Below are 13,384 nucleotides of genomic sequence, written 5' to 3'. Positions count from 1 at the left end.
TATTCTAAACTATTTGAATAATTATACTACACAACATTTAGGCGTACGATCATCACCGTTTAGGGTGAAGGGAGTAGCAGCGGAGGTCCATTTTATATGTCGGAAAATAACACTGAATGTGTGTGTGTGTGAAAAAAAATCATCCACTACATAGGGGTACTGCAGAAAGACAAGGGGTGTTATTAAAAACGAAAAGTTCTTGAACACAGAGAGAAAAACACACAGGAATGATAAACCTAAACGGTTTGTTTGCTAGTGAAGGCGTTAAGTTTCACTCATCTTTAAATATTAAACTATTCAATTACACATAAAAACAAAACAGATGGAAGTACTGTAGTTCGTAAGCTTTACTCTGCACGGAATTATTATTCGTAAAGAATTTTTTATCGGTATAGGCCGAAAAAAGACGTCTTCTTTCAGTTGGGTGTTGAGAAAATTTGAAGAATTTAGTAAAACCGAACAGACAGAAAGAATGGTTGGTTTGTGTTGCGGTAAGTGCACACCTTCACTGTACTTTCGTCTATGTACCGTAACAATTTTGTATGTTTACCCTTAATCATTTTCACCCAATATTCACTACACATATCACTCTTTGACTATGTTTTCACCACTTTGTAGACTCTTCTTAGATTCAATTCCGGTCTCATTTCAAAATCCTGTAAATATTTATTGGAGGTTTCCGTTTTTCTTATGTTACTAGTGCTGTTATATTATAGATGTCCTCAATTGTATATTCAACGATTGTAATAGAACAAATGTAATAGATTCCAACTAATTTTGTTCGTCGAGCAATGTTCTTGGATTTTAATATTTAAAATACTATATGATTTAATAATAATTGAAGCCACGCTAGATAGGATGGACCAATGTATCAACGTGGACGGTCGAATTTAAAAAGTCTCCAAAGTTCCCGCGCGCCCAAGACACATTTGACCGGTTGTCTGAAGTTTGAAGAGCCCTGGTTTATCAAATTGAAGAACCGTCCTGCTCTATCATCTAGTGTAAGTTTGAAATCTATTATTTTCTCAAATAAATGTTTATTATAGCAAGGTGTGTTCTCAAATTTGAGCTCGAAATTTGCGTAGAAATTGCAAATAGTTTCGAAACATTGCAGCATATTCGCTATGCTGCGAAGTTATGTTTCGACAGCTTGATGTTGTTATGAGATCGATGTTTTGTTGTTGACAGCTCAAACTGTTTACATCCCCGAACGCGTTCTCGTTGAGCGAAACAGGTTGTGGTGTGTGTTTCGCAATCTGCAGCGCAGGAAATATGTTGCATTAATTTCCCTCGAAAGCATAGGACAGGACAGAGTGTTTGTTGGTATTCGATATTGGTGGAAATGAGTGATACGTTCATGTCGGACAGTGAAGAAGATGGGGGTGATTTCTCAGCCAGTGAAGATGAATGGTTGCCGGGCAAATCGGACGGCAAGAACAGTCGCAGTGCGAAAGATTCTTCCGGAGCCGATTCTGATAGCTCCGACCATTCTGATGCGCTTTCAGAAAATGGTATTCGTTCCGGTAACACCGGCAAAGGCAAGGGAAGAAAATTAGCCTGGAACGCTAAGAACGGATCTTGCAATAGGTAAGCGTGAACCGCTGTTCAACTACCATGTGCATTCGGTGTTTGTGACCTTGAACCTATATGATTTGAAACTGTTGTGGATAGCGCGCTTTACCTGCTTCGAAAAAAGGTCCAAATTCCTTCAATATTAAAAAAAAACCTGTTATTAACACACTACTACAAAAATATGAAGGCTTAGCGATCTTGACGTGTTTCTTTTTCTTTTTTTTAGCAACTCAAAAAGTAAACGACCATCAAACCGTCCCGGTAAAACAACTGGGGTGCGTGGAAAAGAATCATTAAAACGAACACACCAAGATTCGGAAAGTAGCGGTGATGAACATCTTGTCGATCCGACTAAGCTTGATCTGAAATCCAAATTTTTTGACGCCATTTCATCGAATTCGCTGGCTCGCAATCTCCCCGCAAATGAAGCTCCTATCTTTGACTGTAATGCTGGCATTGGAAAGCTCTCCGACAGCTCTGAAGATGAGAACGATTTGGAACAGAATGTCGAAAAAGATGCCAGGGGTGCACGGAAGTTGATTACGAAAATTAACGAAACGTCACAAGCGTATGTAAATTTCCAACACTTTACTAAAACTCTGGAAACAGCAAAGAACCAGTTGGAGAGCGTTTCGAAAAAGCAACATCAACACAACTCTTCCGACGTTTCGCAGCTGCTTGCTTTGGGTGAGCTGGGTTCAAATGCTGCACCAAAGAACGCTCCCACTAGCGGAACAAAGGCTCGAAAAGCTACGAAAAAACAGCAGGAATCGGATTCCGATTGGGAGGAGGTCGAAGAAGCCACACAGCCCTGTACATCCCGCACAGATGGACAGGGCACGGTACAGATTACCCTGAAATCGGAAGTGGCGCCACAGAAGAAGAAAAAATGCACTGAAATCGATGTGGAAGCTTACATAACGCGTATGATCAATCGGGAGAAGCGTGATGCACAGTTGGTACTGCACAAGGTGACAATCATTATGGGAATTGCGCATGGTAATTTAACGAACTCAGTGCTGAACGCGCCCGCTTTGTTGGCCATCGGAAATGCGCTCATTCCGTCGGAACGCTGCTACCCGAAGGGTTGTACAAATGTCCAATACTTTCAGCAGATAATGCAATACTACCGCGAGATTGTAGACCTCAAGGACAGACGGATATTTGTGAACAAATGGAAAAAGCTTACGCTGGAGAAATCCCTCCGCCTGCAGCTACTGTCACAGATGGCTAATTGTAAGCGAGATTATGTTTTGCTCTTTATCATACTGCTCCGCTCTATAGGCATTCAGTGTCGGATGGTAACATCGCTTCAGGTGGTGCCGAAGGTATTGTCAAATGCAGACTTGCTTAAGGTGGTGCCGTGTAAAGAGAAGGTGAAAGTAACACAGGATACCACAAAGAACGTAGCAAGTGACCATGATTACGGTGAAGAAAAAAAGAAAAAATCAACCATACCCAAGAAACGGAAAGTCACGCCCGTAGAAATACCCCAGCTGGACGGAGCAGAAGACGTTGTAAAGCCTGGTGGTAAGCGCTCGAAACAAATACGAACATCAACCGCTAAAGAAACCCCCAAACCGGTCAGTATTTCTCCGAGAAAAACGCGAAACCAGCGTTTAGGCGAAGCAAAGTCTGAAGAAAATAACAAAGAAAAGGTACACTTTTGCTCATCAACAAAATTTGCAAGGTTTACATTATTTTTTTGTTGTAATTTTTAGCCGAAAAAGGAAAACGGTAAACGTTCTAGAGAGAGTAAGAAAACTGCTGAAAAATCGACGACAGAGTTCGATAGCGCTTCTAAGGACAAACAAGAAGAGTCATCCTCTAAAATGATACGACGCGATTATAGCCAAAATAAGAACGACACCAATACAAAACCACCTGCTAAATGTTCCCCAGTAAAGCCCACCCCAAGTACTCCATCCTCCAGCAAAAAGATCGTCAAGATTGAGCGGTTCAATCCCAAAACTCGAAAGTTGCTTAATAATCCGGTTCTTTCCACGGATGATGAATGCAGTTCTAAAAGCTCGTGTAGCAAACTAAATCTTTGGATTGAAGCATTTGCCGAGGAGGAGAAACGCTGGGTGCCATTGGACGTTACACGTGGGCTACTGGACAGTGTTCCCGAAATTGTTCAGCTAGTTTCCACTCCGATGCTTTACGTACTCGCCTGGAATAATGATGGTACGATCAAGGACGTTTCCGCCCGGTACTGTGCCGATTACCTGACGGTAGCGATTAAGCATCGGATCATGCAACAGTGGATGGACAATATACTGTTCCCGTACAGTGGTGATCGCCGTAACGATCGAAACATTGCAGAAGACAATGAACTGAGTCGCATACTGGAAGAGCGTCCCTTACCACGAACAATTTCGGAGTACAAAAATCATCCCTACTTCGCACTGAAGCGCCATCTGTTGAAGTTCGAAGCAATTTATCCACCGGATGCGCCAACACTTGGTTTTACCTCGGGCAAGGAACCCGTTTATGCTCGCGAATGTGTCCATACCTTGCACGCTCGTGAAATTTGGCTAAAGCAGGCACGCACTGTAAAAATGTTCGAGACACCGTATAAAGTTGTTTCTGGCCGGCCCAAATACGACAGAGTGAGTAAAGAATGAGTTCATATTGTGGTGGAGGAACACTCACTGAATGTTTTACAATTTTAGTCATCCAGTCAAATGTTACCAGCACAACCGCTGGAACTATTTGGCTACTGGCAGACCGAGGAATACGAACCACCGACGGCCGAAAACGGAGTTGTACCCCGGAATGCTTACGGTAATGTGGAGCTTTTCAAACCATGTATGCTGCCAAAGAAAACGGTTCATCTGCAATGTAAGTGAACAGTTTGCCCATTCGCATACAAACGTTACTCACGCTATCTATCTTGCTTCCTATTTTGTTGCAGTGCCGGGTTTGAATCGTGTATGCAAAAAATTGCGCATCGACTGCGCTCAAGCAGTAACCGGGTTTGATTTTCACAGTGGCAGTAGCCACCCGGTGTACGATGGGTTTGTCGTTTGTGAAGAGTTTCGTGATGTAGTCGTTGACGCTTGGCACGAGGAACAGGCGGCGGAAGAGCAAAGAGCGCGAGAAAAGTATGAAAAGCGTGTCTACGGTAACTGGAAAAAGCTAATCAAGGGGCTATTGATACGCCGCAAACTTCAACACAAGTACAACTTCGATAATCTCAACCAGTAGCAACAGGCGGCACACACGTTTAAGCAGTTCCTCTGTGAACAATCTATTACGTATCTCATTTACCTGCTGTTTACTCGTTTATTTTTCGTTCGTGTTAATAATTTTACAATTTTCTTACCGTTGTTTATTTTGTTCTTAGTGCGGCAGAATGGTTAAACTTTTTGTTGCACTTAAAAATTATCTGTTGAAAAGTAGTGTTTGCATCGTTTCAGTGAATTTTTCATCTGTCTTTAGTGCTTACATTTGATGTACTTATTAGTATTAATATTACAGATACAAATTCCATTCCAAATTGTGCTTCGTAACGAGTAATGCGTTTTTTTAGGAATAGCTTTTTTGTTATTTAGAAAACGGTTTCCAATTTATGCAACAGGTTTGAAATCCAACCAAATACTACCTTTGGGCATCAACATGAACTGGTCCGCATCCATTTCAAACGGTTCGATTGTTTTGCTACTTACAGAAATGGCAAAGTGTTCCACGATCTCCACTATAGCTCTTTTAACCTGTGTGAGAGCAAATCGCATACCCAAGCACATGCGCGGCCCATCACCGAAGGGGAAGTAAACGCCTCGATCGCGATATAGCTTACTGCCCCCGTTTTCAGCTGAAAAACGGCTCGGTTCGTATTTCTGAGGATCAGAGAAATGTTCCGGATCGAAACTAATCGAATAGTACGGCAGCACAACCGTGGTACCCTTTTTGACGAATATTTTGCGATCCTTCGGACCAACCAGCGTAGTATCGACGGTGCACCGTTTGGACATAACGGCAATGAGCGGATGGATACGCATTGTTTCGCACAGTATTTGCTCCAACAAGGGCATCTCCACCAACTGTTCGTACGACATGCTTCCGCCCCCGTTCTCCTTTGCCTTCCGGATTTCATCACGTAGCTCCTGTTGGATGGCCGAATGTTTGGCGAGATCGTACAGAGTGTACGTGAGCACAATGCTTGAAGTTTCAAATCCATCAGCAAAGAACGACACACCATGGCCAGCTATATCAATATCCGTGATCTGCTTACGCTCCTGCAGTTGCAACAGATGGTCTAGGAAGTCGGTTCGGTTAATTTTGTTCTCCCTGCGGTAGCGGATCGCGTCCTGCATGATGCGAATGAAGAATTCTTCCGTGTCTTTCGGGATGAAGGTGAACTTGTAGAAATTCTTCACCGATGGACAGAAAGTCGTAACAAGCAGCACAAGCTGAACGACAAAGTTAAAGTTCATAATACGCTTGCCCATTTGGCGAATTTCCGGATTTTCTCTCTCGAATGATTGTGCGTCAATGGCGAAGATGCAGCTGGCAACTACATCAGTGGTGTACTTCGCCATTAGCTGAACAGGATTGAAGTAAATCAATGAAAATTGTACATATGTGCCTCCATGCTCAAGCTCTCACCTCTTTGGCGTCCAAGGTTACTACTCCAGCACTGGAATTGGCCTGGGTTTTTACGTATTTAGTCATACGTTCGCAAACTTCGTCCATCAAATGGGCCATGGCTTTAATCTGGATATGGGACAAATAATAAAATTCTGCAAAAAACGGTAAAACACGGCTATTGCAAAAAAAATGAAACTTACCCGATTGTTGGTAAAGCCAGGCGTAATCTCTGCCCGTCGATTTTTCCATTTTTCGCCGCTCAAACTGAACGGATTGCGAGCCAACAGTGGGTCGGACTTTTCATCGACGGTGTCGGAGAAATCGTTGGCGGCAAAATTATAGAAACTCTTGCTCAACACCTCTTTGATTAGCTCCGGATCTCTCACCATCAGTTGTGGTGTTCTAATGCTGTAGTACCCAACAGCTGGTTCGTTTTTGTAGTCACTAAAAGTAGTAGAACAAAAGCAGGCCGCATTATGCATGTCAGCTAGGGGAATTGTGGGGTCATCGCTGACATATACGAAAGAACATATTACGAAGATTTGCAAGCAAAATGCCAACCGCTCAAAGTGCAATTCGGAACTGAATTCATATGCCATTGAAACTATTGCCAAACAATATTGGAATTCATAGAGAAATTAAACAAAAACGATATAATGTAAAGGTGTTCGTACTGGTTTTTATACATGTTCAAAAAAAATCAAATTCGAGAGCGAAGTCGACATGTTTGGCAGCACGGAATTTGTCAGCGGTGTAGCTGTCATATCTGACAACACCAATCGTCAAAAAGCCGAATCGTCCAAAACAACGACACACGACGCTGAATTTGTGCAGCACGATGTTCAAAAAGTAAGTAATTGTGCCCTTGTTCGAAAAAGATATAAAAAACTAAGAACAATTTCGACCATTCACAGATTCGACGAAAAGGAAAGTGTCTCGGGAGTTCAACAATTGAAGTCCTCGGTCCAGAAGGGTATTCGGGCGAAGCTTATAGAGCAGTTTCCCACCATCGAAAACCACATCGATCTAGTGTTGCCGAAGAAGGATGCTTTCCGGATAGTTAAATGGTAAGTACGTTCGGTAAAGGCATACATTCGTTAGGCCAAACTTCCTTGTCAATTGAACTTAACTAGAACTGTTTTACGTCGACGGTTTCAGTCACGATCATATTGAACTGTTAATCAATGGCGCAGGCGAGCAAGTTTTCTTCCGGCACAGAGATGGCCCATGGATGCCGACGCTGAAGCTGTTCCATCGGTTTCCATTCTTTCTACCCATGGAGCAGGTGGACAAGGGTGCTATCCGGTTTGTGCTGAGTGGGGCTAACATTATGTGTCCGGGTCTGACGTCACCAGGCGCCTGCATGACCAAGGTGGACAAGGGAACGGTAGTGGCAATAATGGCCGAAGGCAAGCAGCACGCATTAGCTATTGGGCTGACTGCACTGTCGACAGATGATATGTAAGTTTTAGTTAAATATATTTCAATTCTCATCGTATCTTGTGCACTAATTTGCTACTTTTTATGTCTCTTTTGACAGTGCCAAAGTAAACAAGGGCGTCGGCGTGGAAAATTGCCACTATCTCAACGACGGGCTATGGCAGATGAAACCGATTAAATAAATCACGTCCTAAGGGCGTTTCTTCCTTGCTGTGTTGTACTACGCGAACGTGTTGGTGAGTGTTTTGTAGATCATATTACGATCAATATAATTTCGTATTTGAAAGAACAATTTTTATTATATCATATTAACCGTATAAAACCGCATCTTCAAATCGAACGATTGATGAAGTCTTCCAAAATCAGTAGATAATAAGTTCCGGTGCCAACTTAATTAATTAAAAATTTCCAAGTTTATCGTCACATTTTTCTACACATTGTTCTGGCCTCATAGTCCAGCAGGATCTTTACACCAACGTGCACACAATTCTGTCTCACATAATAACTTATCACTTAGAATGAAGTTCATGTATTGCGCTGGCGAAGAATTCTTCTCGCATAGGTACTCACTTGTAAATTTGATCATAATTGTACACGATGTGTCGCTTCTTCGTTAACAGATACGGTATATTGCCGAAAAGTAGTCTCGGTTTCGGTCCCTTGACGCCGTACTTTTCCCAAAATCCAAACTCCCACGCCAGGAACACATACACCAGCGCGACGAATGCCACAACGGTGCCGAACAGAATGAGCAACATCTCTGCAGAAATGAAAACGTTTTTTCTAATGCCACAGTGAACTAACCGCCAAGCCGCGCACTTTGCTATCGAATGCTTCCGATCGACACGATTGACTGATCAGAACTGGTCCGGTTTGCAGTAGTGTTGCCTTTGAAGTAGCGACCCCATTTGAATTTCTCGCTCGTTTTGGTCCATAGAAATTTATGTGAATTTGCGCAGCCTATCCGTTTGTCCAATACTTGCGAAGGCGATAACACATTATTTGAATGCTTACATTCGGTCGGTGCCGCCATGTGTTGGTGGACAAACAGTCTCACTACATTGTGGACTGAAAGTGTGAGTTTAAATTAGTATTAACAGATGCATTTGCCGATGCAGTACGCACTCTAACGGAGAAACATGCAGATGCAGTCATGTACCGAGAATTCCCGGAACTTCCAATCCGTTCAAATGTAAATATTTATTCTTCTCATACGAATTTGAAGACGTTTCTTGTAATCATAATACGAACTATCAGCTTCATCAAACTAAATGGGCATTGAATCTTAATCAATGCTGTTATTATTACAGCTTCTTTCTTTCGATGAACAACACCGTTTCTAATTGAAAATTATTCGGCCATGCAAATTATGTGCGAGATGCTGTGAAGGTTCGGTTCGCGATAGTACACGCGCTCTTTCGTAAAGGTGATAAATTACTCAATTCGTAGATTGTATTCTTCTATTTTCCGACCCCAAACCACCCCGAATACTGCGCGTTTTGTGTGATATGCTCACGAATCAAGGTCATATTTATACGTGGTTTGATTTTGTGCCGCCTATGACGCCACCCTATCTCGCCTCTGTACCAGCGGATCCAAAATAAAACAAACCGAACTGGGAGATTTCTTTACTGGGCATGGCATAATAATCTTACCGACCGTATGTTTGCGTTCTGTTGCTGTATTTAACTTACTTCTCCGCTCTTTCGCGTACTTCTCATCTGGAGTCAACCGAATTTGGCTGCAAATGTGTTAGTAAATGTGCTTCAAAAATGGATCGAAACCATATGTTTGCTTCAGACGAACGGCTGGGGATTAAGCATGGCAAAAAGGGTGATTATTAGCGGATGGCACTAGACAACGACGCCAACGAATAAAGCGAATCGATACAAAATCGAACATTATAGCACGTTTCTTACTGTGGAAACGTTTGTGGATATGAATTTCTGTACATATAAAGGGCAAAAAACCGCTTCTGCCCAGACAACAAACACACAAGATAACCGATTTCGAGTAGGTCCTCCAGCCAGTTCCTGGAGAGATAGTGAAATAAACGAGAAGCAAATCAGTTTCACTGCAAAATTTGCCCATACGCCGAGTTCGGGTAGCGAAACTGCAATCTCATCGCCAGGCAAACGCAATTGAGTTCAATTGATGCGACACCATGCGACGCCAGTTCATTCGTATCGTGGGCCCGGGTGCATTAGACGAGCAATTGAGATGAACAAGTAAACATTCACCTAGCGCGAACTTGAATGTACTTTATGTAATCATAATTCTGAATCGTTTAGCAGTACTGGCCCTTCGTGGAACACTACGTGTCTTCCTACCTATTGTATACAAGAACCATCTCGGCTGAAACATTTGTAGTGGTATAGAGCAAGCATTGTAGTACGCATCGACAGTTCCCTAGAAGAACAAGTTTACCCTTTGAATTCTCATCATTATTTGGGGAAGTTAAGCTCAGCTTGCTACAACATGTGGTACGGAATAGAAATGGTGTTTATACGAGAGTGCCACAGCTGCAGAATCAAGGTTTTCAGAGGTATGGTTCTTCTATGTAATATGGTACTCTGCTTAATAAATCTGTTGAGAAGAGTCATGCAAATGAATCGATTCCTAAAAGATTCATGAATCCTCTGAGCACGGTGGTGGACGCGTGCCGCGTAAGGCCTTCAGCGAAATGACAGTTGGGTCCATCTTTGGCAAGTACGGACCGGGGATTCATGTAATAGAGATTCAGATCCAAGCCAATCAGTTTAAAGATTCAATTAACCTTTATGAATCTGAATCGGATTCACCCGAACATTAATCTCATGCGGATGTGCTTGTTTCGAAGGGTTCGTTGTGATTAGTTTGAAATTTAACGATATAAATCCGCCGGTGTTCCCGTTGATCGTCCGTTCGCTGTCCGCTGTTTTATGATCGTTATGGGAATTTAGCAAACATCAGTACAACGCCACAGAAGGAATGAGTAACATTTTAATTGATGTCGACCTTAATTAACATCAGACAAATTGCCAAATTCGGATTTGAATGGGATGGCCATTGATGATGAGAAGTGTGCTCTCAATGGAAGAAATAATGTTGAAAGTAAACGAACAATGTTTTGCTTTAGTTTTGGGGATGAATTACTGTCCGATTTATACCGTACATTTTTTTATCTGGTATTATTTAAACCACTCTGTTATCGATCCAACTCACTCACTTACGCGTAGGCGTTATCTTATGCCGTGATCGATTTATAATCCAACCAGATACCGCCCAGCGGGCAGACAATGAACGTTTTCGGGTCCAGCTGCAGTGGTTGCTTCGTCTTGGCGTTGAGGGAAATTTCATACTTGGTGATCACTTCGAACAGGCCACGCTTAACCTGCATCAGCGCGAATCGCATACCGAGACACTGCCGCGGTCCGTCACCGAATGGGAAAAAGCATCCCTTCTCACGGTACACCTTGGTGCCACCGTTCGCCGGAGAGAACCGGTCCGGATTGAAGCGCTCGGGTTCCTCGAAATATTCTCCGTCGCGCTGGACAGGCCATAGGGGCAACATGACCGGAATGCCACGTTCGATCAGTACCGTCTTGCCCTCGGTTACTTCAACCTCCGTCGGCACGGTGCACACCTTCGACAGGAAGGCAGCCGGTGGCCAAATGCGGAGCGCCTCTGTTAGAAAGAGGGGAGAACGTATCGAAAATATGTCACACATTCGTGTAATATCGAATACGTCGCCAGCTAAAACTCACCTTGCAACACCTGTTCGAGATAGGGCAGTTCGAGCAAGGAATCGTAATCGATCGTACCGTCCTCGTTGCTGGCGGCCATCAGTTCTTCCCGCAGCGTTGTTTGACAATCAGGATTCTTGGCCAGCTCGTACAGCGTGAAGGTCATCGCCAGGCTGGACGTTTCAAACCCATCGATGAAGAAGGTCACACCGTGAGCAGCCATATCGAGCGAGCTGAGTTGCTTCTTCGTGCGCAAACTGATCAGATGATCGAGATAGTCGACACGCTTCACATTGTTCTGCTCCCGGTAGGCAACGGCGTTTTCCATCAGGTTCGTGAAGAATTGCTCGATCTCCTTCGACACGAACGAGATCTTGATGATCTTCTTGAGCACAGGTGCTACACCGATCAGTATGAACATTAGAAGTATTTGGAAGTTCGGTTCCAACAACTTGCGACCCATTTCACGTATTTCAGCCTTCTCTTTGGTGAACGATTGAGCGTCCGCCGCGAAAATGCAACTGGACACGACGTCTGTCGTGTACTTGGCGCACAGTTCACGCGTCTCGATCGCTCCCTTGGAGGTTTGCTGCGAAATGTACTGCTTCATCCGGTGTGCCACATCTTCCACGAACGGAAACAGAGCCTTCATCTGTGGAATAAGGGAGGGATTAACACTACACCCGGTGCCGGAAATGGTCCGGTGCTTGGTCAGTATGCGACGTACCCGCGATGTGGTGAATGCCGGTGTCACTTCGGCACGCTTCTCCTTCCACTCTTCGCCCTTGAGCATGAAGGGATTGCGTCCGAAGATGGGATCACTCTCCTTGCTGATCGAGTCGGCAAACTCGTTGTCTTGGAAATTTTTAAAGTTCTTCATCAGCACATCCTTGATGAGCTCTGGCTTCAATACTAGCACCGCCGGTTGCCGATTGTTGAAGACTCCGACCAGGTTGGCCTTTGAGCGGTATTTACTGAGTGTGGGAAGTATGCGATACATTAAAGGGAAGTACCAACACATTGTTGGTGTCCACGGAGCGAGGACCACACAGTCACACTTACTCGTATATTTCTTGAAAGTCTTCGACGAACGACCGATGGCGCAGAATGAAGCTGGGGAAGCTACCGAGCAGCAGTCGCGGAGCAGGCCCTGGAACGTTCCGCTTTGTCCAGTAGTTGCTGTGCCAGGCCAAATATACGTACACGAACGTAACGGCCGTCACCAGCAATGTGACGGTGAGCAACATCTTAACGTACGATCAGATTGTAACGCCTTGTAAATCCCGAAGTATCGCCGGACACTACTTCCACGCACCGTGGTCTGGAAGCTAATAATGAGCTTGAGCAGCGTTGCGGTGCGTTTGAGCGCAAAGGTCCACCATTGGTTGCGCACACACATTTTAGTTTATCTGTATGTGCGGGATGTCATCATCGGTCCCCGTGTTCTCCGGGTGTTAGTGTAAATGCTGGTGAACGGTTAATGGAGATAACTTCTTTTTTTTCTTTTGAATTCGCACTCAAACGATGCGAGTAGCAAGGGGAACACGCGTGGTAGGCTAAAAATAAACGGAAACCGTCCGTTTCCGAAACAGAGGGAGGGAAAAAATGCCACCCAGTGGCACACAACCATACCTTGGCTTTAACCAATCAATTTGACTATCTTGATGGAATTTTTTATCGTAACGTTGTTTTGTCAACTTATCAGCACGCTCGAGAGGCGAACAAAATATGGCTATCAGTGAAAATGGGCTTTAAGCACAAAGGGTAAACAACTAGCAACAAGCCTTACGTTACTCGGATGTACCTGTAAGTACATGACTAATGTGGTGTATGAAGTGATAAAATTAAGATTTTCTTCCAAATTATTTATAACATCTTAATTATTAATACGGGAACGAAGTCTTAAACTCCGGGAAACTATGACAATAGGCCAATGACTCATGACACATAACGCTGTTTAAAGGCGTTGAGTTACTTCCTAATGTTGGAATTCACACCGGATTGCGGAAAACGGGTACTAGAACAGGATTGTTTAAACTCACTCAACATATTTC

General features: G+C 43.7%; 4 protein-coding genes across 4 annotated transcripts; 2 read left to right on the top strand and 2 right to left on the bottom strand.

Annotated features, from left to right (window-relative positions):
• Positions 1-1,342: 1,342 nt before the first annotated feature.
• Positions 1,343-4,782, top strand: LOC128706769 (DNA repair protein complementing XP-C cells homolog). The gene is made up of 5 exons (XM_053801712.1): positions 1,343-1,587; positions 1,799-3,230; positions 3,294-4,184; positions 4,248-4,416; positions 4,490-4,782. Exons 1-5 carry the CDS (start codon positions 1,343-1,345, stop codon positions 4,780-4,782), a joined length of 3,030 nt encoding a protein of 1,009 aa, XP_053657687.1.
• Positions 4,783-5,144: 362 nt separating this feature from the next.
• Positions 5,145-8,363, bottom strand: LOC128709875 (probable cytochrome P450 28d1). The gene is made up of 4 exons (XM_053804911.1): positions 8,176-8,363; positions 6,366-6,609; positions 6,184-6,291; positions 5,145-6,119 (listed from the first exon to the last, which is right to left on the bottom strand). Exons 1-4 carry the CDS (start codon positions 8,361-8,363, stop codon positions 5,145-5,147), a joined length of 1,515 nt encoding a protein of 504 aa, XP_053660886.1.
• LOC128709275 (malignant T-cell-amplified sequence 1 homolog) lies at positions 7,004-7,787 on the top strand. The gene is made up of 4 exons (XM_053804264.1): positions 7,004-7,014; positions 7,080-7,232; positions 7,324-7,626; positions 7,706-7,787. Exons 1-4 carry the CDS (start codon positions 7,004-7,006, stop codon positions 7,785-7,787), a joined length of 549 nt encoding a protein of 182 aa, XP_053660239.1.
• A 2,468-nt stretch (positions 8,364-10,831) lies between the features above and the next one.
• LOC128709873 (probable cytochrome P450 28a5) lies at positions 10,832-12,577 on the bottom strand. The gene is made up of 4 exons (XM_053804909.1): positions 12,393-12,577; positions 12,058-12,304; positions 11,352-11,982; positions 10,832-11,271 (listed from the first exon to the last, which is right to left on the bottom strand). The coding sequence occupies exons 1-4, from the start codon at positions 12,575-12,577 to the stop codon at positions 10,832-10,834; spliced, it is 1,503 nt and encodes a 500-aa protein (XP_053660884.1).
• Positions 12,578-13,384: the final 807 nt, after the last annotated feature.

The sequence above is a fragment of the Anopheles marshallii genome, chromosome 2 (genome assembly GCF_943734725.1).
Source record: "Anopheles marshallii chromosome 2, idAnoMarsDA_429_01, whole genome shotgun sequence".
NCBI classification, from domain to species: Eukaryota; Metazoa; Arthropoda; class Insecta; order Diptera; family Culicidae; genus Anopheles; species Anopheles marshallii.
The sequence above is the reverse complement of the archived record's forward strand: the minus strand, read 5'-3'. Positions and strand labels throughout refer to the sequence as shown.